Below are 26524 nucleotides of genomic sequence, written 5' to 3'. Positions count from 1 at the left end.
GGTAAAGAACAAACGTCATGAAGAAAAAACGCCTCGAAGAAACAAAAACATCTCGAAGTTAGGCAAAAACATGTCTCTAAGAAAAAACGTCACGAAGAAGAAACAAATTCTAAAATTAAAAAAATCGTATCGAAGAAACAAAACGTCCCAAGGAAAAAAATCAAATACCACGGAAAAATGTATCGAAGAAAAAACGTCTTGAAGTTAAAAAACATCTCGAAGGTATAACCATGCTTTTGCGTCAGACTATGTGTTCGCCTGTCTCTGTGTCTATATCTCTGTGTTTTTTTTCTGTCTGACTCTGTGTGTTTCTGTGTGTTTGCCTCTCTCACTCACCGTGCCTGGGTGTCTAACTGTGTGTTTGCCTGCTTCTGTGTCTATCTTTGTGTGTTTGTGTGTCTGACTCTGTGCGTTTGTGTTTGTTTTTCTCTCTCACTCTCTCATCGTGTCTGTGTGTCTGACTGTGTTTTTACCTGTCTGTGTGTCTATTTTTGTGTGTCTGACGCTGTATGTTTGTGTGTGTTTTCTCTCTCTCTCACACACCGTGCTTGTGCGTCAGACTATGGGTTCGTCTGTCTCTGTGTCTATGTTTGCGTGTCTGACTCGGTGTGTTTGTAGGTGTCTCTCTCTCTCTCTCTCTCTCTCTCTCTCTCTCTCTCTCTCTCTCTCTCTCTCTCTCTCTCTCTTTCTCTCACCGTACCTGTGTATCTGAATGTATGTTTGCCTGTCTCTGTTTCTGTGTGTTTATGGGTCTGACTTTGGGTTTTTATTTGTTTTTCTCGCTTTCTCGCCATGCCTGTGTGTCCTAACAGTGTCTTTGCCTGTCTCAGTCTCTATATTTGTGTGTTTTTGTGTCTCACTCTGTGTGTTTGTATATGTTTTCTCTCTCTCTCTTTCTTACCGTGCCTGTGTGTCTTGCTGTCTGTTTGCCTGTCTGTGTCTATTTTTGTATGTTTGTATGTGTTTTCTCGCTTTCTCACCGTGCCTATGTGTCTGACTATGTGTTTGCCTGTCTCTGTATCGATCTTTTTATGTTTGTGTGTCGGACTCTGCGTTTGTGTGTGTTTTTCTCTCTCACTGTGCTTTTGCGTCAGACTATGTGTTCGCCTGTCTCTGTGTCTGTGCTGGCGTGTCTGACTCGGTGTGTTAGTGGCTGTTTTTTTTTTCTCTCTCTCTCTCTCTCACCGTGTCTGTGTATCTGAATGTATGTTTGCCTGTCTCTGTGTGTTTGTGGGGCTGACTTTGTGGTTCTATTTGTGTTTCCTTTCTTTCTCACCATGCCTGTGTGTCTGACAGTGTCTTTGCCTGTCTCAGTGTCCATATTAGTGTGTTTTTGTGTCTGACAAGCTTCGAGCTGGTCAGTCGCATAAATCTGTTCGTCTTTTTGGACCTGATCCCCACAAAGTAAAATTTTGACCATTTTGACTCAGAGAACGATCCATGGAAGTTCTGAGTCAATCAAACACCCAAGATCAAATTTATCCCGCTTTTCCACTATGAAACCTGTGTGTAAGATTTAATAACTTGAAATATTTTTCGGCCTGAGCCCAGGAGCTCTGGGGGCTATATCACCTTCATAGGCATATCTATTTAATCTTTTGACCATCCTGAACAAAATGGTAGAGATCTTGGGGGCCTGCTTAAAAAAACAGTGTATGCTATGGGCGTGGGTTACCCCAAGTTACTTTTGAGCCTTAATTAAGGGATAAGAAATTTCAATTTATGATTTTATTAGTCCTATCCAAAGCTCTTACAATCCCCATTCTTCTATAGGAAGTGGTGGGGAAAAATGAAAAAGAAAAAAAAATACGTTGAAGGTTCATGGTTCTTTGCTGGAGTTTTGTTTTGTTTTATCCTTTTTTGGTGTAATGACAAAAACGCAGTCTGCAAATACATATTGGTTTTCTTAGAATGCAAATAGCACTCTAGCCTCTAGGGAGGTTGTATGTTTATGTGTGTCTGACTCTTTGTGTTTGTGTGTTTTTCTCTCTCACTGTGCTTGTGCGTCAAATGTGTTCCCCTGTCTCTGTGACTTTGCTTGCGTGTCTGACTCGGTGTGCTAGTGGGTGTTTTTCTCGCTCTCTTTCTCTCTCACCGTGTCTGTGTATTTGAATGTATGTTTGCCTGCCTCTGTGTCTGTCTCTGTGTGTTTATGGGTCTGACTTTGTGTTTCCATTTGTTTTTCTTTCTTTCTCACCATGCCTGTGTATCTGAAAGTGTCTTTGTCTGTCTCAGTCTCTATATTTGTGTGTTTTTGTGTCTGACTCTGTGTGTTTGTATTTGTTTTCTCTCTTTCTTACTGTGCCTGTGTGTCTTACTGTATGTTTGTCTATCTCTGTGTCTATTTCTGTGTGTGTCTGACTATGTGTGTTTGTGTGTGTTTTCTCATTCTCTCACCGTGCCTGTGTGTCTAAATGTGTGTTCGCCTGTCTCTGTGTAGATCTTTGTATGTTTGTGTGTGTCTGACTCTTTGTGGTTGAGTGTGATCTTCCCTCTATCACCGTGCTAGTGTGTCTGACTGTGTGTTTGCCTGTCTCTGTGTCTACCTTTGTGTGTTTGTTTGTGTTTTTCTCTCTTTGTCACCATGCCTGTGTGTCTCAAATTGTGTTTGCCTGTCTCAGTGTTTATATTTATGTAATTTTGTGTCTGAATCTGTTTGTTTATGTGTGTTTTCTCTCTCTTTTTCACCTTGTCGGTTTGTCTGACTGTCTTTGCCCTTCTCTGTGTCTACATTTGTGTGTTTGTTTGTGTTTTTCTCTCTTTCTCACCGTGCCTGTGTATTTCACAGTGTGTTTGTATATATATTTATATATATATATATATATATATATATATATATATATATATATATATATATATATATATATATATATATATATATATATTAATATATATATATATATACATATATAATATATATAATATATATATTAATATATATAATATATATATAATATATATATATATAATATATATTAATATATATATATATTAATATATATAATATATATATATATATATATATATATATATATATATATATATATATATATATATATATATATACTGGTTTTGTAAGAAGTATTTTGTATTTTCTAAGAATAATTTCCGATTTTTTAGGATGTATCTTCGAGATGTTTTTTCTTTTAACTTTGAGAATTTTTTTCTCCAGAATGTATTTTTTGTGAAGTTTTTCTTTGGTACAGTCTTTTCTTCGAGACGTTTTTTTAACTTCGAGACTTTTTTTGTTCGTGATTTTTTTCTTAAGGACATTTTTTTTTTTAATTTCAAGACATTTTTGTTTCTTCGTGACGTTTTTCTTCCTCGTGACGTTTTTTTTCTTCGTGACGTCTTTTAAATTCGAGACATTATTTTTTCTTTGTGATATTTTTCCTTCGAGGTTTCAATTTGAATTTTGAGACATTTTTCTTCGTGACATTTTTTTTTCTTCGCGACATTTTCTCTTCTTGACTTTTTTAACTTTGAGACGTTGTATTTCTCTGTGACGTTTTATTTTTCTTCGAGACGTTGTGTTATCTTCAAGATGTTTTTTTTAGTTAAGTTTCTTTCTTTGAGATATTTTTTCCATGACTTTTTAAAAAAAAACTTGGGGATGGGCTATGGGTCCCGGTCATATTCATTATGATACCGTGTCTATTCATTTCTTGTTCAAAACTAGAAAAATATTTTAAGGGGGGCTAGACCCTTTCGCACTCGTAATGTGTATTCTACTAATAATCATGTTAAGGCGCGGGTTCAAAAATAATCGATGAAATGAATTTAAAAATTTAAGAATAACTAGTAGAGAGGACAAGTAAATCGTAAGATTCAACAAGTAACGCGTCATTGCACTTCAAAACCTGTTTTTTCTGGATTATAAAGGTCCCTCAGAACCAAAAAAGGTTACTTAGCTACAGAATCATTTTCTCATATAAATATTGGACCAAAATCAATTTTATACAACCAGGGCTTCCCCGCGGTCCCTGAAGTCTATCAAGTCCTATTAGTCCTTTTATAAGTAAACAAACAATCCCCCTATTACGTAACATACAGGTGTACTATAGTATTGCTCAAGACCCAGGTGTGCGTAATAGCGTCTTGAGGGGCTAGCAGCTCCAATAGTATACCCTTTATGGACCCCTTTAAAGTCATTGTGGCGTCACTACTCATCTGAAGGTTTCAACTCCCTTTCCCAAGGAATTCCTAAGGTAATGTATGCATACTTTTTCGGTCACCTTGATACTTATAGTGTCTTCTAATCTACCTCTACGCTCTCCCCTAAAACAAAATTTGAGTTTTACTTGACCACCAGTAAGCAGTAGGCCTACTCCCTGGAAGTTTAAAAATCGATTGATTAAGCCATTCCCAAGATATTGCTCATTATTTCATTGCTTGGGTCGGCGCAGAGTCTTTGATTTACTCAGGTATATGTGTTGTATCCAGACTATACCCTTGGTGGTCTAGACACCTTGGCATATGTATTAGAACTTTTGACGTATTTTTTTTTTTTACAGAAACGAGGCTCTTCACCTTCTTATCAACTCTGACCCTTACGGCCACTAGAACCTTTCAAATCAAATGATCCATCTCTCGAGTTTTTATTAAGGCTCGACCGATATGGATTTTTGGGTTTCGGTATAGATACCGATATTTCGGTAGCCTGCCTATACGATAATGATATAATTTGCTGATAAATTCACCCCCTAGAAAACCTTACCTAAAGTTTCACCCCCCCCCCATTTTCTCCCCGTATTCATGCTCACATGTTTCTCCCTGGTCTACTATACACCGATCAAGGAGGCACACTCGTGCCTCTTTAAAGAGGCGAACCACGACAATGTTAAGCGATTAAGTGGTCGCAGATGGATGGGGAGGGATGCATTTCGTAGCCTGAGCTCCAACTAAGAAACCTGCCAAATTTCATCCCCCTCCGACTTTTCCTTCATGGGGAAAATCTGGCCGAAAGTTTCGACCCACCAACCCTACCCCCCCCCTTTAACGTTGTCCGATCGGGCTTAACAAGTTAATTCACAAGTTAAGGTCCCCTAGGGCCCAGGAGCTTATCTGCGAAATTTCAGCTCGATCCGATAACTCCTTCCCTGTTTTCCAGAAACCACGCATAGCCACATAATGTTCATGTTCTTTTTTTGGCCACGCCTACAGGTCACAGCCGACATCGGATCTGGGTGTACGAAGACTCATTCGACGCGGAATTCTCCGAGTAATTTTCCTGGAAAGTTTCGTCGGAAAATCTTAACCCCCCGATTTTCTAGCTCAGAAAAACCCATTTCCCCATAAGAGCCCATGTTAATTTTTGAAATTCTTAAAAGTCATATTTATACACATGCAGGTATTTCGACTTCAAACATGCCCGGTTAGCTCAGTCGGTAGAGCGTGGGACTTTTAATCCTAAGGTCAAGGGTTCAAGTCCCTTATCGGGCGGTTTTTTTTTTCACAAAATATGAAAAAAACTTCGTTTTCTTAAAGAGTTAAAGAGGCTGCGTCCCAAAGTCGAAGCTTAAAACGTACAGGAATTAGGAGAGGCAGTCCTAATTCCTGTACGAGGAGTACAGGAATTATTAAATTACATCCACCATGGATTGTAGAAAAACGTACAGAAATAATATGAGAAAAACTTCGTTTTCTTAAAGAGTTAAAGAGGCTGCGTCCCAAAGTCGAACCTTAAAACGTACAGGAATTAGGAGAGGCAGTTGGGGGGCTGCCGCTCCCCAAACCCCCCGCTTTTAAAGACTCTTTTTCACAGGTTTTTTGTTTTGTTAATTAAAAGAGGGCCTTTCCGAAGCCAAGAGCGGGGGGTTAGGGGGACGCCAGCCCCCCACAACAAAAAACCTGTACAAAAGAGTCTTTAAAAGCGGGGGGTTTGGGGGGCGGCAGCCTCCCAACTGCCTCTCCTAATTCCTGTACGTTTTAAGGTTCGACTTTGTGACGCAGCCTCTTTAACTCTTTAAGAAAACGAAGTTTTTTTCATATTATAAAGAAAACAGGCTCAATAATTCACTGTGGATTGCAAAGATTAGGACATTTACAAGAATTATTTGATTTTTTTTACCTTTTCTGATCAGCATTTTCTGAGCAAACAAACGAAATGACGGATATTTGTGGAAGTGACAAATAAGAAAAAAAAATATAAAAGAAGCCGGTTGAGTTACATAAATAAAAATGCGTGAAAATCTGATAGAAAGAAGCGTAAGATATTCATTGAAATGGATTATTCAAAACCCAGATTTCAATACCGGGACTTGGAATTTTAATAATTCATATATTAATGTGAAAACTCTACTTTACCTTCATATGACGTGGTCTCTTACGAATGAATCCATGCTAGGCACACTGGATACAGAGGTGCAGCTAGATTTTTAAGTTTGGAGGGGCGCTTTAAAGAATTTATCGACAAAATCGTCCAGTATGCCAACAAATGTGGACACACAAGCTAAATTTTTCATGGTATTGGCAAGCGGTGGTGACACATTGCAACTTCTCCCCTCCCCACATTAAAACACTCTCTCCCCCATAGCTGTGCCTTTGACTGGATATCCTGGTTTTAACTGATTGAATCTTGGATCTTTCACACACACGGTACAGCATGTACGTTCTTAATGTCCCCTTGTATTTAGAACATTGCTGAACCAAGTGTGTATTGACAAGTATTGACAAAAATATACTTTGACGTCATTTGATTCACCTGTGCTGCTATTTTCACCATGCTCAGACTTAGCTGGATCAGCCCGATAAAATCGGTCAGCCGATATATCGGTTGGGCCCTAGTTTTTATTACCATAAAAGTTTTCCAAAGTTTTCTAGCCTTTTGTTCGGCCTCTTTTTTCAAGGGAACCAACATTTTTTTTTCCATCGGTAGTAAGATCTTCTTAGCCTAAGACCTTATTTTACGTTTCAAGCTGATCGAGAAAAATATTGTGACCCTTCTTAGACGCAATTCTTCTGCGAAAGGAGGGGAAGGTCACGCTCCGAAATTTTTCGCACACTAGTTTCTTCTTGGCCCAACCACTTAACGTTCCACTTGATGTTCGCCTTTTTCGGGCCTGATCTCCACAAAGTAAAATTTTGACCATTTTGACTCAGAAAACGATCCATGGAAGTTCTGAGTCTATCAAACACCCAAGATCAAATTTATCCCGCTTTTCCGCTATAAAACCTGTGTGTAAGATTTAATAATTTGAAATATTTTTTCGGCCTGAGCCCAGGAGCTCTGGGGGCTATATCACCTTCATAGGCATATTGTTTAATCTTTCGACCACCCTGAACAAAATGGCAGGAACTTGGGGATCTGGTTAAAAAACAGTGCATGGTGTGGGTCTGGGTTGCCCCAAGCTACTTTTGAGCCTTAATTAAGGCTCTAGAAATTTCAATTTATGATTTTATGAGTCTTATCCAAAGCTCTTACAATCCCCATTCTTCTATAGTAAGTGGTAGGGAAAAATGAAACAGAAAAAAAAAAATACGTTGAAGGCTCGTGACTCATTGCTGGAATTTTTTTGTTTGTTTTTTTTTTATCCTTTTTTAGTGTCATAACAAAAACGCACTGTACAAATACATATTGGTTTTCTTAGAATGCCAATAACACTCTAGCCTCTATGGAGGTTGCAGGGGTTGCGGACCCACCATTTTAGTGATAACATTAATTTGTTTTAAGTTTGAGTAGATGATTTATTGTTTTTTAACGAGCGGTTCAGATATCATATACCATATTCGTATCGGCCGACATAGTAATTTTTGTTGGTATAAAATTTGATTTGATGATTTATTTTAATTCCTCATTGTTTTAAGTTTTTCAAATACGTAAGGTCTTGCGGAGATTAAGGTAGCATCACAGGTCCTGCCTCTCTTTATTGTTGATTTTTCCGTTACTTGAAACCTGTTGTGGTATAATAATTGCATTGAAAAGTGTTGAGGCAGCCACCTGGAACTATAATAAAAGATAATAAATTAACGGATTTTTTTCCTGTTAAAACTTTCCCTGATTAATGAAAATGTATAGGAAGAAGTATGCTTCGTAAAGATTGATTATTATTTATCTTTTGACTGTAAGCATCACCGCTTTAGGACATAAAATTTAATTCGCAAAACACAAGTATGGTGAGATTTCCGAGAAGGAAGATTAGATTTTTAAAAAAGAAGAAAATGTAGAATTTTATTATTTTCTTTTAGTACGAATTACGACATGCTTAAGGTTGTGAATGAAAGGAAGCAAACCCGTCCTGACGTTTACATATTTTCCCAAGAAAAAAAATAAGAGAAACTTTTGTTCACCATTGTTTGAAATTGCTTAGCGTATTTCGAATTAAAAGACAACCTTCAAATCAATTCAGAAAATTTATAATCCAAATCACCTGTTGTTCGTTAAATGCTCATGCCAGTGACTGCTACTTTCCGTATTTACAATAATCACATCGTGTTCGTCTTCTAATGAGATGGGACAAGATCATAAGAAAAGATTTAAATAAATGAGACTTTCTGGGAGGAGTTAAAGAATGAAGCCTTGAACAAATTGGGGTGGAGGAGGATTATACTTAGCTACATTGAACCTTACTTACTTACTTACTTGTACTTGTAGAAGGACTAGACAAGGACGCCTCACCCGGCATCTAGAAGACTACGTATGGTTGACTCCCATTTGTCGCGATCTTGTGCCAACTCTTCAGCAAACCGGAGCCAGCAGCTCTCCCACTTTCTGCCAAATCTTCGAAATCCACCAACGAGGTTGAGGTCGTTTTTGGCAGTTGCTCACCAATTCTCCAATTGACCGCCAGGTCACGTGCACCAATCTGACAACGGGGCAGCTAGAACCACTTGCTTTATGATGCGGTCATTGGGTCTTCTAAGCACATGATCAAGCCAACGCAGTTTTCTCTATTTGACGATCGTGGCGGCGGGTTCAATTTTACAGCAGTGGTGGCGCACATTAAGATTTGAAATTCTGTCGGAGTATCGAATCTTCAGGATTTTTCGTAGACAGTGGTGCTCAAAGAGTTCCTAATCATGGAGATGAAGCGCCTTCAGTGGCCAAGTTTCGACTGCATAGAAGAGGACAGATGTAACAGCCACTTTATATGCAGAGATTTTTGTCTTCATGCTGATCTCCAGCCGGTTCCACAATTGGAGGCGGAGTTGTGTAAAGATAGTATTAAATAAAAGGTTGATTATGGTAATTCCAATTCAATGCCATTTTCCTATTATGCCAACAAATGGCGATTAACCGCCAAAATTTGAGTGAGTTCGTGGGTGGATTTTTTAGGGTATTTAGGGTGGTATTTTGGAGGGGAGGGGATTTTATAGGAGAAGAGCTTTGAATGGGAAGAAAAGTTTTGGGGGAACTTTTCATGAAAAATTTACACCAGGGAGTGGGGATTTCCTGGCATTATATGAAAAACCATCTCAAGTTACATATAAAAAATTCAACTGGAACTAAGGAGCAGCATTAAATCTTAAATCGAATAGAAATTATTCCGCATATGAGGGGTGCTGCCACCCCCAATAAAAAGTTGAAAAAAATAATTATGGCAGTGTTGCTATCATGTGGTGTTTTATGGATTTCCCGGCATTGTTTGTAAAACGATCAGAAATTGAATAAAAAAAATTTTCAACGTAAAGCAAGCAGCAACTTTGAAACTTAAAACGAATAATCACATCAAATATAAAGTTAACATATAGTGATATAGATGAATAAATAAGCCATAAAAGGCTTATTTATTCCACTCTGTACCGTGAATCTTCTAAAGACTCTTGACTTATGTACACTCTAATAATAACTGAACACATATTGAAAAATTAGACATTTCTGTTAAATTCTTCATCTTGAATTGCAGAGGTTTCCAAAAATTAATATCAACATTCGGTGTAAATAAAGTCGAGTCTTTGGTACCCAGCTTGGCTCTGTTTCTATTTAAAGGCAGTACTTTGTTAATTTTGGTACCTGACAAATTTCTAAAGTTTCTAAAATTTGGGATGCGGATCGCTAATTTTGGCGCTTAGAAAATTCAATAAGGTAATGCAAGGGGCATGATATAATATCCAGTGTTAAAAGGGTGGGGGTTCCCTGTTTGAACACCCTTCTCCCCAAAATATATGTCAGAATCGTAAACGCGTAACAAAAATGCATATAATTTTTTTTTAGTTTTCTTAGTTTATTTTTGTAAAGCACTAGAATTAGAAAATTACTATCTCGACTTCAAACGCGTTTAGCTTATGAAGTTAGTAATAACCAAGCTGCTACTTTGCGCAAAGAAAGATGTAGTTCTTTAAGAATACTTGAAATAGCAAGCTACTATCCCGAACTTTTGATTCTCTTGGGGTCCTGGAATGATTCAACCTCTGTTATGCATAAAGGGAGACGCCATCTATTTTGATGTTTTTTTTTTTATTGCCTGCTTAAACCAGAACTAACAAGCTACTACCTCGACTTTATACCTATTTAGGTTCCAAAATTAGCAAACTACTGGCCCGATTTTGGATAAAACAAGGCAATGACCCAGGTACTGGAGGTCTAATTTTAGTGAGGATTGTAAAACTAAAGTCGGTGCTTCAGTACCTGTGTCGGCCGTCTATGATCCTAAAGTCGAGGTAAGAGTTTTTTAATTTCGGTACCAAAGCAATTTGAAACTACCTTAAATTGAGTATACCGATTGCTAATTTTGGTACTGAGGAAAATCAATTCAGTAATATAGATCAAATAATAGTTTACAGGGGTGGATCTAGATCTTCGGGGTCGAATGTGACAAGGGCGCTAATAATTGATGAAATTGACAAATTCACTTTGTAAAAAAATAGGTAAAAACAGAGAAAAAAAAAAGGAGTGAGGGCACCAGAAAAGTCTTGGGGGCCCAGGGTCCTACCAGCCCCCCTGAATCTATAAGTGATTGTTTATATGATTGGTATCGATGGGATCCTCATTTTAAAGACCGGTTTATCTGCGAAAACACAGTAAATAATATGGATTGAAGAAAATAGGAAAAAAATATTTCTTGGTTTAAAGCTTCTACCACCTCCTCCTAGGATCTAAATCAAGTCATAATAATGAAATATTTGTGTCTGCTAGAAATTATCCGAGGTTGTTCTAATCGATTATATTGCAAGCTAAATTTCCACTACGCTTCAGCCCTCGGATCAGCCATGCCATTTGGTATGAAGAGAGTGGACTTGCAATTTATCCTCCCCCAGAGATTATTTTTTTTTCGCAATAATCTCAAATGGCCCCATCCTAAATTTAAGAAAATATCTGCTTTGCATCTTCATTAAAAAAAAAGGTCTCCTTCCTTCGTATTAGTGCACTGCTTGGAACCAAATAGAAAAAAAAAAAAAAAATCAGAAAAAGAAACTTCATTTCCGGGATTTACTAGGGTACCAGAGTTAGCAAGCTGATGTCCCCACTTTGGATGCGTTTGGGCCTAACATTGATAGATACTGCTCAAACTTTAAATCCCAAAGGGCACTAACGTGGGTACTGAAGACCCGATTTTAGTGAGAACCGCTTCAAGGAATTTCAAACATGACACGTACAATTTAAGCTAATCATGCTACGTTGCGTGCTAATAAGCTCACCAGGTTGTTGTTATGTCCAGGATGTGTAGAATGACGACATTGCTATATTCTGGCCCTGCGTTTCATAACACATACCCTACAAAATAATGATTTCGATATAAACGATTTCCAGGCTTTTATGCACAGAAAAAATAAACAATAAACGTATGTTATGTTAATCTAGTGAACTTCTACAAGCATTTTCATTGCATGGCTTATAGAGTAACATGTTTAAAAATCATCTCTAGTTTAGAGCGAAGATTGTATGCATATAATGCCTTTGAGATTAGGGCAAATAGAACGGAGGGAGTGGGTATCAATCTGTATGAGGGAGCATCACCAATAAATTTAGTGAGGGTGATGATAGTGTAATTATTTAAAAAAGCCTAAAAAATCAAGAGAATTCTTTATGAGATGAAGGTGTTAGGATGAAATAATCTATAATTTGATTTTTCCTCAGCACATTTACCCTCATCCTGTCTTTTGCTTTTAGATATCGCGCCAACTTTACCTCCAGAAGACGATGAGCCCAAAGGTAAGCCTCAATTGTTTACGCTTCTTGCCACGGGCTAGGTCCTATTGCACTCTCCAATTTAGTCATTGGGGCTTTGAATAAATGTGTGCTTTCTAACTTATAGTGACTCAAATACAAAGAGAGTAGAAAAAACCTTTGACTTAAGTCAAAGGTTTACCCTGACTTATGTTTTTGAATGCTGTTAGTACTTTGGTCCTATTGTCTTAGGACCTTTACCTAATCCTACAGTATAACTGAAGGAAGTGAACAGGAGGCAGTTTACTCCTTCCATATATGGGAATTCATTAGTTATTGGACTTATTAGATTTGCTTTTTTGCTTCTTTTCTTTTACTAAAAGGCCAACAATGTTTTTTTAAACAGGGTGGGGAAGCTAAAACTATAACAAATATCATTCTTATCAAGTCTAGGAAAGTTGTCTCTTTATTGACTTTTTCTGTGAAGGTAGCAAATACATACCCCACAGTTTATAATTTAGACGCTTTCCGTGTATTTTTGTATTTCTTTGGCCTTGTTTTTCATCTATTTGTTACATGTTATTTTAAATCATAATCTGCTGAAATTTTTATAGACTAGTCATATTACAGCTTAGGTAGAAAAAAAATGTAAGAAAAATGTTTTTCACTAAATTGGTCAAACAAATCTGGAGAAACCCATAATAAAGCTCCACAAAAATGTGAACCCAGGCAATGTCCCGAAATGACACTTTAGTGGCCAAATGTTAGCCAAGAAATTTTTTTTTCTTTGAACAGTTTTTAAGGGTATTCTGCTATACATTCTGACCTACTGAAAAGGACAATCAGCTTTAAAATTGCTTTAGACTTGTTTCGCCCAATAAATATGTAAAAGCCAAATTTTGCAGAAAAAGCCTAAAATTTAAATTTTTCTCAAAAGATACTTTGGAGATGATTTTTTACCTTACTCCATCTACTGAATTACGTAAAAGTTAGGCATAAAAACCCTTAATACCTCAAATTTACGTAGCCGAAATTTCTTATGTTACTTAGCCTATTAACAAGTTACCATGTATATATCTCTCCTTCTCGGCATTCTAAGTTGTCAAGTACCAATTGTTGAAAGTTGTCATAATTCAAGGTCGTTAAAACAACGAGTCGATCTAGCCCAAGAAAGATTGAAAAAAAATCGCTCCGAATAACTTTGGATCTAAATAACTTTAAATTCGAATAAATCTCTTCTAATCTCTTTAGGACTCTATCATTACTGACCATTTTTATTCTCGTACGGTTTCTCATGCTTATTTATCTTAGTATAGATAGGTTTTTTAAAAAAATGATTTGTGGAGGATTGGGAGCAAAGGGGGAAGAATCAGAAATAGTACAAATAACAAGCAAAGAATATGAAAAATATAGAACAATACGGGAGAAATCATAAATGATTTTTGATTTCAGGAAAGGAACGTTCCCAAACTCCTTTCCCCTGTGTATATGTTTGAAGGGAGCATCCAAGCATTTGAGCTCTTTCTCTTGACACTATTTCCACCGCAGACAATAAGTGTACTCCCAAGTGGAGACCCAACTACCAATTTACAGTAATTCTGACTGTCATCCTATTAAAAATGAATTCATTTCCACTATTAACTTTGTAATTTCGACACAAATCTCATTAGTTTTGCTGTCTACTTTAGCAAAATTTATAGAATGTCAAAACTGAGATCCGAGAAGATGGGATAGGGAGAACGGACATCTGTAGAACCAAGATTTATCTGTTCTTTCCTAAGAAAATAATGTCTTTTAGGGGATGAAGAAATTGACGAAGATGAAGAGTACTACGAGGACTACACTTTGCCAACGACTCACCAGAATGTTATGTCAAGTCGCCGAAGTTTTCGGAGAAAGATACAAGATGAGCCCGCTCCGTATGATCCAGATGCAGATAGAATTGAACTTGTTGTGAAATCAGGCGATCTACAACGACATAATTCCATCCGAAGAAAAATTGTTCCTCTGCCTGAAGATGTCACGGATGTAGAAATGCGTCCTAGGTTGTTGCAATTACAGGAGTCTGGAGACGAGGGTAATAGTGAAAGTTTAACTGTTGAAATAAATCGACTAGAAGATATGTTAAATGAAAGACCTGACTCCCTTAAGTTTGAAGGAAGTGAACACATCTTTACTCCCCTTGAAGCCGAAACAGTGACACGTATTAGAGAATGCCTAAATATTGAACGATTTAAGGATCTCTATCAACTAGGCTCAAGACTTCAAGATCTCTTGACAGCGTCTGAAATTGAAGATATTGTCAATAATGAAGACAAATTTTGTAGTGTAATCGATCCAGAGATCGTCAAAATTCTCACCGAATCTGTTGGAAAATTCCACGAGTCAACTAAAGACAAACCAAAGAAGAAAATAAATCCTTCTGATGCACTTAGTGAAAAAGGTTCAGTCTTACCTCCTATCAAAGGAAAGAATGAAGACGACAGGGACAAGTGCGTAATACCAGATCTAATCTCTAGAAATCCTTTGGATTTGAATTCCCCGGGTTTTGCTTCTAGTCATGTACAGTCTGGAATGCCAACAAACAAAATACCGCGTATGTATAGTTATTATTTCAGTATTACATTTGTTCTTACTGTTCTGATTATACCAGCTTTAACATTACAATTGAATCAAGAATTTGTATCAAGTAGCTTTTTGCTTTTAAAACTTTCTGTAATTGTTCCAAAGCTCAATATATTCATGGGTTTTGAATTTTCTTTGACAAACTGTAACAGAATATTTAGTTTTACTGAATACAAACACCTTAAAGGATAATTTTGACTATTCGCCCTTTATTTGTATTAATTTAAAAACTCTCCGAAAAAGAGGTTTTTCAAAGAAAAGTAAAGGCCATATTAAACTTATGATCAGCAGAAATAAAAATCTATAATAATTCAAACTCAAAACGACCAGAAACTACTATTAAAAAATAAATAAAACCCAAAACGAACAGAATCATAGCAAATAAACATACAACAAGTACTTATATAAATGAATAAATAGATGTTAAAACAGGTAAAACATAAAATCACTGTGCCAACCAAGCTTAAAAATAACAAAAATTACTAAAAACAAGAGTTAGGCCACTGCTCCCTCCCTAACAGTAAAATTCTAAAGCCTACTGTGTCATTGACTCTTTACTGAAAACGAGTTATATTACAAATATTTTACATCATTGAAAATAAAAAGAAATTACAGTAAAATAAAATCTTAAACTGATCAGCTTTCAGCAATTAAAATCATTATGTATCAAATGTTCATTTTAATTTTATTAGTTCTTTTCAAGACTATTCAATCCACATATAGTTTTCAGTAAAGCGTCAATGACGCAGTAGGCTTTCGACCTTTACAGTTTTACCGAATCCTGAACATATTCAAGACTTTCTAGAATTAACTCTTGAAAGTCACTCTTAAAGCCCCCCTCCCCAGTTTTTTTACTTTTTTTCATGAAATTTCCAATTTTTGTTTGTTCTTAATTTAAAAATTTTTAAATTTCAAAACTAAAAAAGTGTCCAGGGTATTTTAGTCCGATTCAATAGCTTACTGTGTATTTACCGCTAAAGCTCATATTATGAATATAAGGGTTCTATTTAATTTTTTTTTAAGATAAGATATTTTTTCAAACATTCCTTCTTCACTTGCACTCACTTTCACACTTACTTCTCAACTTCCACATCTTGCACTTGGCATTTCTTTGGTTTGTAAGATGAGCCCGACGAGTGAAATTAATCGATTTTAACCTATAATTTTTAGAGATCCTTCCATGCAAAAACTCCTTTCACAGTGGAGATAACCACCCAAAAGCAGCAAAAAAAAGCGGTCAAGACCAGCAGAAAAGAAGAAGAAAGAACTGTCAGCATCAATCAGGAATTTGCTGATAATTTACTTGTGTCTTAATGTTTTAACTTCTGAGGGAACAATGGGAAATTTTGGTGCAGGAGCCTAACCATAAAAATTGTTTTCGTGTTTTAACAACTCTTCCCTCGCAATTTTAAGACTTACAGTCACGCTTTAAACAATATTTGCTTCATTGAAAATTCCGTCAACGGTTTTTTTGCTATTAAAGGTGCAATGATTTGGAAACCTTGATCATTGATAGCTAAATTATCTTACTGTTGTTAGTGTAATAATTTTTTATTGGGGGGGGGGGTGTATGTCCTGTAGCTTATCTTCAGTTTTTTCCTTGTGATGATTCTATATAAGAAAACTCACAAATGGTTCATAAGATAAATGCTGGTTATCCTAAATTGTTAATTTCTAATGTTTAAAGCCTTAACTGGTGAAGATACTCGGTTATATTTATAGATTGCCTTATTTTCTAGTATCTAGGCCAAAAACATTACTGACTCAGAGAGACCCACTTCATAGTGCAGAGTACATGGAGCGGCGTGATTACAATTTAGGCCTGCCGAGTCGAATTTCAAGCCAAGATGATGTTATTGCATCACACAGCGTCAATGATTCTATATTAGAAAGTAAATATTGCATTACCTTATCGTAATTTTTTTTATTTTATTCGATATTAGACCTTTGTTAATGAGGGAATGTTGTGAAATCATCCTTATCTATATAAAAGGTTAATCAATCAATCAATCAATTTATTAATACTAAAAGAAAAACTATTACAAAAGTAAAGTGGTTATTAGGCCCAAGAAGCTTTGCTTGTAATTGCTTGTAATTAAGAAAACCCTTTTTTGATAACGTTTACTACAAATGGGTTTTGCACTATTATCAGCAGAATATAGAATATTACCAGACTAAATAGATAAATAGTCAGGAACATAGTAATTTGTTTTATCTTTCAAAAGATGCCATAGTTTTTACTATATTGTAGTAGTTCTCAATGAATCATCAGTAAGTCAAGTAAGATTGAAGTCATAATCTTTCTTGACTTAAAATCAAAATCATAGTCTCCCTTGATTTAGCAATGATTCATTTTGAAATACTGCCATATTAAACAAAACTCTGGCATTTTTTCAAAGATAGAAAAACCCTGTATTCCTGACCCAACAACGGTCGGGACACAGAAGCCTGTACATGCATCTCTAGGCCAGAGAGAAGAAATATGGGCCAAGAAACTTGCTGTCAATTAGTGTTATCATATCAATAGTCCAGATTGCAGGGCTGTCACAGAAAAACCAATTTGATTATCTATAGCACACACAGAAATAGCAATAACAAGAGCAGTAGCAAGTAGCAGTAGCATAACAAGCAATAGCAATAACAAGAAATAGCAACAAATTAAACTGAACCGTAAATGCAATGTGAATTAAAACGAAAACAAAACAAATTAATTTTGCTATGGAATAAGAAAAGTATGATTTTAGTGTTTGCAAAGAATAAACAAAAATAAGTAATTGAATTCACGCCAAAATTTCTTTATTCAATTGAAATTGCTGATTAGCCACTCGTTGACTGAAAACTAAAAAATAAAACAATTACTATGCCAATGAATAATTTAAGTATTTCTTAGGGCACATGCATTGGAACATTCCTGTGAGTCGCTGAATTATATAACAATGCAATTAAAGCAAGAACTGACCACTGGGAAAAAGTTTTTTCGGTATCTATGATGAAATAAAAACATTTCGTTTTGATTTTTTGTCTCTGATTGTATATGCTATTTTTTGTGTTCACGATGTATTGCTCAGATGTAACTTAATACATAAGAAGGTGATAATTCTCAGTTGATTTGTAAAATTGTAAAAAACTCAGGATTGTAAAGATGATTCCATTTTCAAATAAATTAATTAAACCTTTATATGTTTTTAATGGATTGGTAAGATTTACAAGTATTGGACTGCATACTTAAAGTTTTGGTGCGCAATGGAATATATATCAAATAATTATGGGAAATTCTTTCGAGGTAGAGTCTAATACCCTTGCTATGTTGGGTAAAATTTTGACAATAGATTAATTTGTTAAAAAAGTGAAATTCTGCAACGATGACGACGCCAGTTGTAATGAATACTTTCCAGCAACTGGCATCTTACAGGACACTGAATCTTGCATCATTGGGCAGAAAAAAATTTATCATTTCGATAATAAGAGTATTGCATGTAATGAGGATCTATACGGTAAAAGATAACACCGCTAGCGACGCGAAGCGTCGCAGGCGGCAAATTTTCGTTCCCTTTGACAATACGCTTGCTTGCCTCAGATTTTTTCCTTGAGCTGGTGGCAACCCTGCCATCAGTCGCTACACAGCTTCCTTACGCTGAGCTTATCACACTTATTTCCCCCCCCTCTGTTTTTTGCCTTCAAAATGAAGAATAAAAAAAGAAATAAAATACTGTCGTCATATGAGGCTTTTGGAAAACACAGCCGGAAAATTATGGAGTTAAATTAAAGGAAAGATTTTTAATGTTTCCATTATTCCTTGGGGATTTCTAGAGTTATCTAAATCTTCAGGTGATAAAAGATCTCAACGAGCAATTTTTAAAATTAAAACGCTTTGCTTATTAAGAATCAACATGAACGATAGATTCCGTTGTTGTATATATTCAGAGCCGTCCCTAGTAGGGGGGGGGGGGGGGTAACTGAAACATTTGTCTAAGCGCCATGAATTGGGGGGTGTCGCTGCTGTGGAATTGTTGTCTTTATTCAATTTTTCATTCTAATTCGGTATTTTATCTAAAGAAAAAAAAAGAAAAGTCTAAAAGAAAAGTCAAAAATTAATTTTTAAGACTTTCATCATTTGTAATACCCCGTGATAAGAAATAATAAGCAATTAATGATTGTATGTAAATAGGAATTGTATATATTACTGTTTGAATATTGTGGGAGAAAGGTTCAATTTCTGGCAGTAGTCATGACCCCCCTTTCCCACCTCCCCATTTTGTACCTGTAGATATGTACATGTACATCTTTCTGCAATAAGAGGGGCTCTATGACCCATAAGCACCAATGTTTCAGAAGTAGACCAAAAACATTCTTAGGAATCAAAGAGGATTATATATTAGCTTCCACCATCCCTGCCTCCAACAAAACTCTTTGTATATTTATCTTTAGGCTCACAGACAGTTAGGTCATCTGGGCATAGATGCGCACTTTTTGAGGTTTCAAGCCGACATCCCTCCACCTGCACTAAGATCCATCTTTGGCGAAAACTGAACTTCAATCGTTGAACTAAACTGTGGATTTTCAACGCCCTTGTCAGTTCTGTAATGCTTTACGGAGATGAAACACGGCATGCATCAACCGCAATACTAAAGGCCATCGATGTATTCCAGACGAAAAGCCTCAGAAGAATCGAAGATCTAAGGTGGTTTGATTTCATAAGTAATGAGAAGCTGCTGTAGCTCACCAAGCAGTCCTGGTTTCCTATCAAAGCAGCTGAGCGTGCCTTACGATGGTTCGGACACCTACTTCGAATGTCCCTGCACTTACCCGCGAAAATGATCTTTGACTTTGACTCTATGAAAGCCGGTTGAAAGCAACCCCGCGGTCTACCGAAAAAGCGATGGTCCAACAACCTGTCCAAGTTCCTGGCGATGGCAAATATCAGACAGAGCAAAGCCTAAACGCTCGCATTGGACCGAAGCGGATGGAGGAGGCAGACATCACTCTCTACGCCGAGACAGTGCCTGGCAGGAGACCTAAGTCAAGTCAAGTCCTCCTACCTTAGGCCTAATCAGTTTTCTTTTGACGTTTAATTCTAGGCAGCATTAATTCTAAAGCTAATTTTGAATAGCTATGTAGCAGTTAATTAAATACAAATACTGAATACAAATCATATTATAATTAAATTCAAATCGCTTTCAAAGTTTTCAACTGAAGCAAAAAGTATTACACATCGCAAAGGGGTAAAAATTTGGCTACGGTATGACATTCAAAAGATAGTGTTATTATTTCTTACAAACTATTTTATTTTGCATCTTCTCTAGGATCAATCCGACCAGATGTTATACCTGAAGCCCCTTACGAGGAGAGAGAGGACGAAAGAAAATGGCGCAGTGTTGTTATTTCTGGTCTGGAAAAGCGACTCGATGTAAATGTAATCGAACCATATAAAAAGGTACATCTTTGCTAATAGATTAGCACTTCCTATTTCTTTTAAACTTGTGTTGGAAATGTTAATCCAGTATGTGACTGAGCATTTACATTGTTGCGCTTGATCCTCTTGCCGGAAGCTCGTCCTAAACACGGCTGAGTACTACTAGTAAGAATATACAATAATAGACATTAGTTACGAATCTTCTATCAAATTGCCTTGAATCCGTACCCTCTTCTGTACCAGGCATGTCGTCTGCTATTAGATATGATAACAAGTTGAAACAATTTGAGATCCAGACAAGCAGTTCAACACTCGATCAATGGATACCCTCCGTACAATAATCAACTTTAAATATTTCCCCCATTCAACTTGAAAGAATTATTATTATTATTTTTATAAGCAATTTGAGATCCAGACAAGCAGCTCAACACTGCATCAATGGATACCCTCCGTAGAATAATTAAACAATAAAACAGATAGAACAATTTTGAAAACGTTTGAGATCCAGACAAGCAGTTCAACACTCGTTCAATGGATACCGTCCGTAGAATAATCTACTTCAAATATTTCTCCTATTCAGCTTGAAAGAATTATTATTTTTTTTTTTTTAGAATAAAGGGGAAATATTATATACTCCCTTAGGCTTGCCAAATGTGCAGTACTGAAACCTCTTGAGTGTTTTTCTTTGCCACTAAGAAATCCTGTACAATTAAACTTATTTCAAGTTGAAGTGAATGTTCTTACAGGAGTAGACGTAGATACAACGAATAATAAAACATACAATTTTATATATATTGTTGACAAACATTATTGTGTTGAAAAACGTACTTCGAAACAATTTTCAATATTAGGTGGTTCTTAAAATTAAACTCATATTACGATTGAAAGCAGCATTCCTCCAATCTAATACCGTAGGTAATAAATATCCACAACTGTCTTCGTAAATTTGGAGTAATTCTGGCATCTCCTTGATTCCAACTCGCTTCTTTCGATAGTTGTTTTTCTTTTCTTTGTAAGTCAATCTATTTATCTTTTCTAGTTGTTTAAACGTTAATTCTTTGTGTCTCCTTTGCTGGCGTGACTTAAATTCTGCTTTCCAGTTTTATTTGTTTTATAAGCTTGTGGTGAAGTTTTTTCTCTTTTTTAATATTTGTCAACTTGTTTCAAAATTCTGCGAACATGATTTAAAGTTGTTTGTTACTTTGCTTTAACAGAAGGGTCTAAAAGTTTCTGTATTTATTTCTGAGTCAGAATTTATAGATAAAGACACATAAGTTAAAGTCCGGTGTGTAAAAACTAGACGTTTAGTTAATTTTTTTTTGCAACCCAGATGAGTATATTAATTTTATGATGTTTGCTTTGTTTCTGTTGTACAGATCTTAACACTTTTGACTTTCTGGTACACTCTGAACCCTATTCTAGCTATAAAAAAAATAATAAAAAAAACAATTTAGATACATAATAGGTGGAGAATTTACTTCTTCTGTTATCAACATGTCTTCATTTAGGTACTATCGCATGGAGGATACGCAAGAGATAACAGACAAACAGCAATAATTGTGTTTAGTGCATGTCACCTACCAGACAAAAGCAGGAGAGACTATGAATACGTAATGGACAATTTGTTTCTGTAAGTTGATTAATACCCCTAATTTCTAAGTATTTTTTTAAACATCCTCAAAACCAGTATACTGTAAACGTGTTTCAAAATTAGCCCAGGAAGTAGTAACCTAGTTTTGAATCACGGGTTTAAATATTAAAACAGTATAGAAATTACAGTGTAGTCAGTGGACAAGATGAGCTAAAGCAATTTTTGCTTTCTCCAACTAATACGAATTACTTACTTATAAATCTTTTTCCTACAAGTTGCACTCATTTTTGTTAGGTAGCTGGTTTAAAGTAACGTCAAAAAAAGGAACAACAGCAAGGATCGTTATTGATGAGCTAAAATAATTCAATTTGATTTGTTGCACTTTTCTTTTTATAGTTGAATTAACAAAGTTGACACAATCTAAATGTTAATTCAAGTTTCCTTCAACAGCAAAGGAGCAAACAGCCTCCTAAGTAACCAAATGTGGCTAAAACTATGTTTTCATCATGATTGCTTGAGACGATGTCGGCAATTTGTAGCTCAAAATTTTTTTAGCTCTTTGAAAATCCAATAATCTGAAGGTTAAATTTACTGTTGTGAAGTTTCTCTGGTTTGCCTGAACAATTAAAAAAAGGAAATTTCTTAGCATTAAGCTTCTGTACACAAGTCCTGCGTTTTGCCGTTACAAGTATGATGCAGAGCACGAGTAGCTTCAACTGATGTAAAACAGGTTTTTGCACATAAAGATGTATAATCACGGTTCTTGACCTCAAAATCTTAGAACACAAGCTACAAATATGTAAAACATCTGTAACTTCCATCAGATGTACAACAGAACATGTATAAATTTGGCTAAATGTTATTTGCTCTGTATTTTTTACAAGTTTAATTTTGTGGGCAGCCTATATATAATGTTATTATTTAATGCAATACAAACCCAAAGGACTTAATTAGATATGCTCTTCAAATTTAAATTCAAGACTATATATACAAATTGGGCGTCCGATTAGATTCTGCACCGTTAGTCTATTTTTCTATACAATGTAGTGTTAGTTGTATAGTTCTAACCTGGGACTCTTTAAGCTGTTTTAGCCCCAACTCGGGTTTTTGCAAAAACTGTATATTTGTGGTAACCTTAAGCTAATTTTAGGTATGTACTTATCACTCTTGATGCATTAGTGGCAGAAGACTATATCTTGGTATATCTTCATGGTGCTACACCAAGGTCTTGCATGCCTACCATGGGGTGGATTAGACGTTGCTATCAGCTGGTTGACAGACGACTTCGAAAAAATTTAAGAACACTGTACATAGTGCATCCGACAATATGGTTGAAGACCTTAGTGACTCTGGCTAGACCGTTCGTGAGGTACGTTTGAGAGTGGAGCTTATGAAAAGTTTTGACAAGTAGTTACAAGGGTGGGTATTTCGATTTTCAGGAAGCATCTACAAATGCTATGAATTAATGGCATTTGTGCGCCCAAAGTAAGAAAAGTCCATTATTTTTTTTTTATTCTAGATTAGATTAAAAAGGCTTAGGCATTAACCACTCTGACTTTAGGACCGTCTGCGCCTCCGAAGGCACCCAGGGGATCACGAATGAGCCGCAAACTATCCTTCAGGTTTTTTGCTCTTATGAAGTCCTTCCATTCTGGTTCAACAGAGATATGCAGTATGTGTTGATTAATTTGGTGAGTATAGAGTATTGTATTTATGGGTCTTCCTGGCTGCAGCTTCCTAGTGGTTGCGAATACAATCTGGCCTTTGGAAGCATATGGTCGTTCATGTGCAGAACATATCCCAAATATATTCACTGTCGAAAACCTTATGATGTCAATCACAGAAGATTGATGCATTATTTCACGAATTGACGGGTTTTTCATCTTCCATGACCAGTAAACATTCAATATTCTTCGAAACCACAAGTTCTCACAAGCCGAGACACCCTTCTCTTATTCCGGATTCAGGTGCCATGTTTCAGCAATGATGATCTGGAGCACCCAAACTCATGAAAAAAGTTGAACTGTTCACTATTTTGAGGAGGAGGCAATGCTGAAGGGTTCCAATAATCAATTCTGAGACTTTGCTGACTAAACTCAAAAAATTATCGACCCAAGAAAAACTTGATGAACACAAATACAGACCTCCACTAACAGAAAAAATTGATCAATCCTGACCAACAATTTTTATATCTCTGGGTCAAACATTCTATGTGGTAATAAAATAAGTAAGGTGTCATTTTTGGTCCCATATGGCTCTATATTACGATTTGAATAAGAAAAATTTATAAAAAGCACGTAAATATAACCACAAGCTTTTTAATAAGACCTTAAGCAGCCAGCGTCTCCATTCCTGAAATGGCACACAAAATGCACTTTTTGGGTGTCATATGGCACTTCATGATGTGGTTATCATGTTGAATGAATAAAAAGTAATTATTTATACAATACAACCTTGGCAAAATTTGAAAAAGGGGGACATTAGTGCTTCCCATGCTTTTAAAGCGATTTTCCTTGTTGTTCAAAGTGGGGTGTTATAACTTCCCTCCGTAAGGTTTTATACAATGGCGATTCCAATGGTGTACTTTTCATTTTAGGTTTCATTTCATAAAAATCTCACTCGTAAAAGTTTGATACGTCTCTCATTTGAAAACAAAGGATCTGAGTTTGATTCTGAATGGTAAGGATCTGAAATGTATTTGCTCAATCGGCTGCACCTCTTGTTTGGCATAGTGAAATCATTCAAGAGATTTTGGAGTATGAACTTATTCAGAATGCACGTTCTCCATATTAAAGGCATAGACCTTTACTTTTAACATTCCTTGCTCCACTCGTCATTGCATCCTTCACGGCCTTATTGATACATTCTTTAAGTCTAGCACATATTCAAACGCAGTTTGCTGATGTCTCACCAAGTTTATAGGTTGAACGGTACGTAGCACCATAAGATCGCAACAAATTTTTGTAGTTACAGTCCCCCTTCCAATCGCAAGAGCTCCGCATCTAAATTCTGGTCGTAAGTCTTTCAAAACTACCAAACCGTCAGTACAGCCTTGTAAACATTGACGCTCTTTAAAGGACAAGTCCTTTGTCTATAGGGATATTTATTTGCAACATTCAAGAAACTCCCACTTATAGCTTCAACGAAGTTTTTTTTTTACAGAAATAGTAGTTGTGACATGTCTCCTTTGTTTCTTCTATTTTTACCATCACTTAGAAAGTCTTTCTTAATCCCTTTATTAGATCAACTTTGTAATAAAACCTGTTAGAAACAGTTAACAATCACTTTATTTATAATTAAACAGTTTCGAATAATCTATTTCTCGGTTGATTTTGGTAGTTATTTTAATGTGTACATAAGCCAACTAATTACCGAAATGCCGTTTCTGGCCAAAAGTTTGGTGAGCTTGCACATCCTTATCTAAATCTATCCATGCATTTAAGTTGTATAATAACTCGTAGTACTCGTTGACTGCAGCACAGATCCCATAGAGGATTGTGTTCCCGTTAGACAGTTGCTTTTGTCTTCGTTACAGGACAGATTTTCATTCTTTCACGAGTCTAGGTCGTTTTCGCATTCACTTCATTCAATTTTTGCCTCCGATCTTGATTTTTTTTTTCTACCTAACATTCCTCAGCTTGGGGATGTAAATGTTGACATTCAGATGGCATGTAATTAGTGATTACCTTCGTCTTTGGCAGAAAACGGTCACGAACTATTTATTTGAATTTGGGTCGAGTGTGATCATCCAAGATCTGGTCTCATCTTATGAACGTTAAATCTCCAAAGACTACAAATTAATAAGAAACCGACTTAGTTTTGGAAGGCATTTTGGGATAGTGCTAATCTACCATCATATTATGCCGTCTTGAATTCTTTACAATCAAGAAAAATTCCTTTTATTTAACGGCAAAATGCAATCGTATTGACCTTGATAGTTATCTTCCCAAGATAATTCATTCACTTGAAGTCGCAGTCATAGCAGCAATACTTTTAGCAAATATTCGGATTGGTACATGGAGAAAGGCTGGAGTGAGGATACTGAGCCAAATTTGGCAGAAAACGGTCACGAACTATTTATTTGAATTTGGATCGATTGTGATCATCCAAGATCTGGTCTCATCTTATGAACTGTTAAATCTCCAAAGACTACAAATTAATAAGAAGCCGACTTAGTTTTGGAAGGCATTTTGGGATAGTGCTAATCTACCATCATATTATGCCGTCTTGAATTCTTTACAATCAAGAAAAATTCCTTTTATTTAACGGCAAAATGCAATCGTATTGACCTTGATAGTTATCTTCCCAAGATAATTCATTCACTTGAAGTCGCAGTCATAGCAGCAATACTTTTAGCAAATATTCGGATTGGTATATGGAAAAAGGCTTGAGTGAGGATACTGAGCCAAATTTGGCAGAAAATGGTCACGAACTATTTATTTGAATTTGGGTCGATTGTGATCATCCAAGATCTGGTCTCATCTTATGAACTGTTAAATCTCCGAAGAGACAATACTGACAAATGGTACTCCTTTGGAAAAGACGGCAGATATTTAACCGATGGCCGGTGATTATCCCCCTCCCATTTAAGGTTGGTCTCAAATCACTTCCGACTTCTAAAAAAAAAGACTTGAACTCTCAATTTCAGATGTAATGAGCACCCTCCAAAGTTTCTATGACCATTAGGTAAAAGTGTGAGTGAGGAAAGGGCAGTCCCCCTCCTATACGGAATAAATTCGGCGCAATTTGTGGTTTAATGTTACTCTTTATTACTTAAATTTAATGACAAGAAATATTTAAAGAAATCATCAGGGAGTGGATATCAATTTCACATTTTTGATGCGTTTTT

At 36.1% G+C, this 26524-nt stretch overlaps 1 protein-coding gene across 9 annotated transcripts in view; it reads left to right on the top strand.

Moving 5' to 3' along the window:
• The window catches only part of LOC136038729 (protein prune homolog 2-like), a gene marked incomplete at its 3' end in the record, with an annotated part of 69568 nt that extends 46524 nt beyond the window's left edge, over nucleotides 1-23044 (top strand). For all 9 annotated transcript variants that reach the window (XM_065722071.1, XM_065722067.1, XM_065722070.1 and 6 more), the window contains 6 exon segments: nucleotides 12050-12091; nucleotides 13845-14642; nucleotides 16411-16563; nucleotides 19975-20105; nucleotides 21593-21714; nucleotides 22826-23044. In XM_065722071.1, the coding sequence (XP_065578143.1) occupies nucleotides 12050-12091; nucleotides 13845-14642; nucleotides 16411-16563; nucleotides 19975-20105; nucleotides 21593-21714; nucleotides 22826-23044 (1465 nt within the window).
• Nucleotides 23045-26524: the final 3480 nt, after the last annotated feature.

This window comes from Artemia franciscana, chromosome 18, assembly GCF_032884065.1.
Source record: "Artemia franciscana chromosome 18, ASM3288406v1, whole genome shotgun sequence".
In the NCBI taxonomy this organism is placed as follows: Eukaryota; Metazoa; Arthropoda; class Branchiopoda; order Anostraca; family Artemiidae; genus Artemia; species Artemia franciscana.
This window is presented reverse-complemented; position numbering and strand designations above follow the sequence as displayed.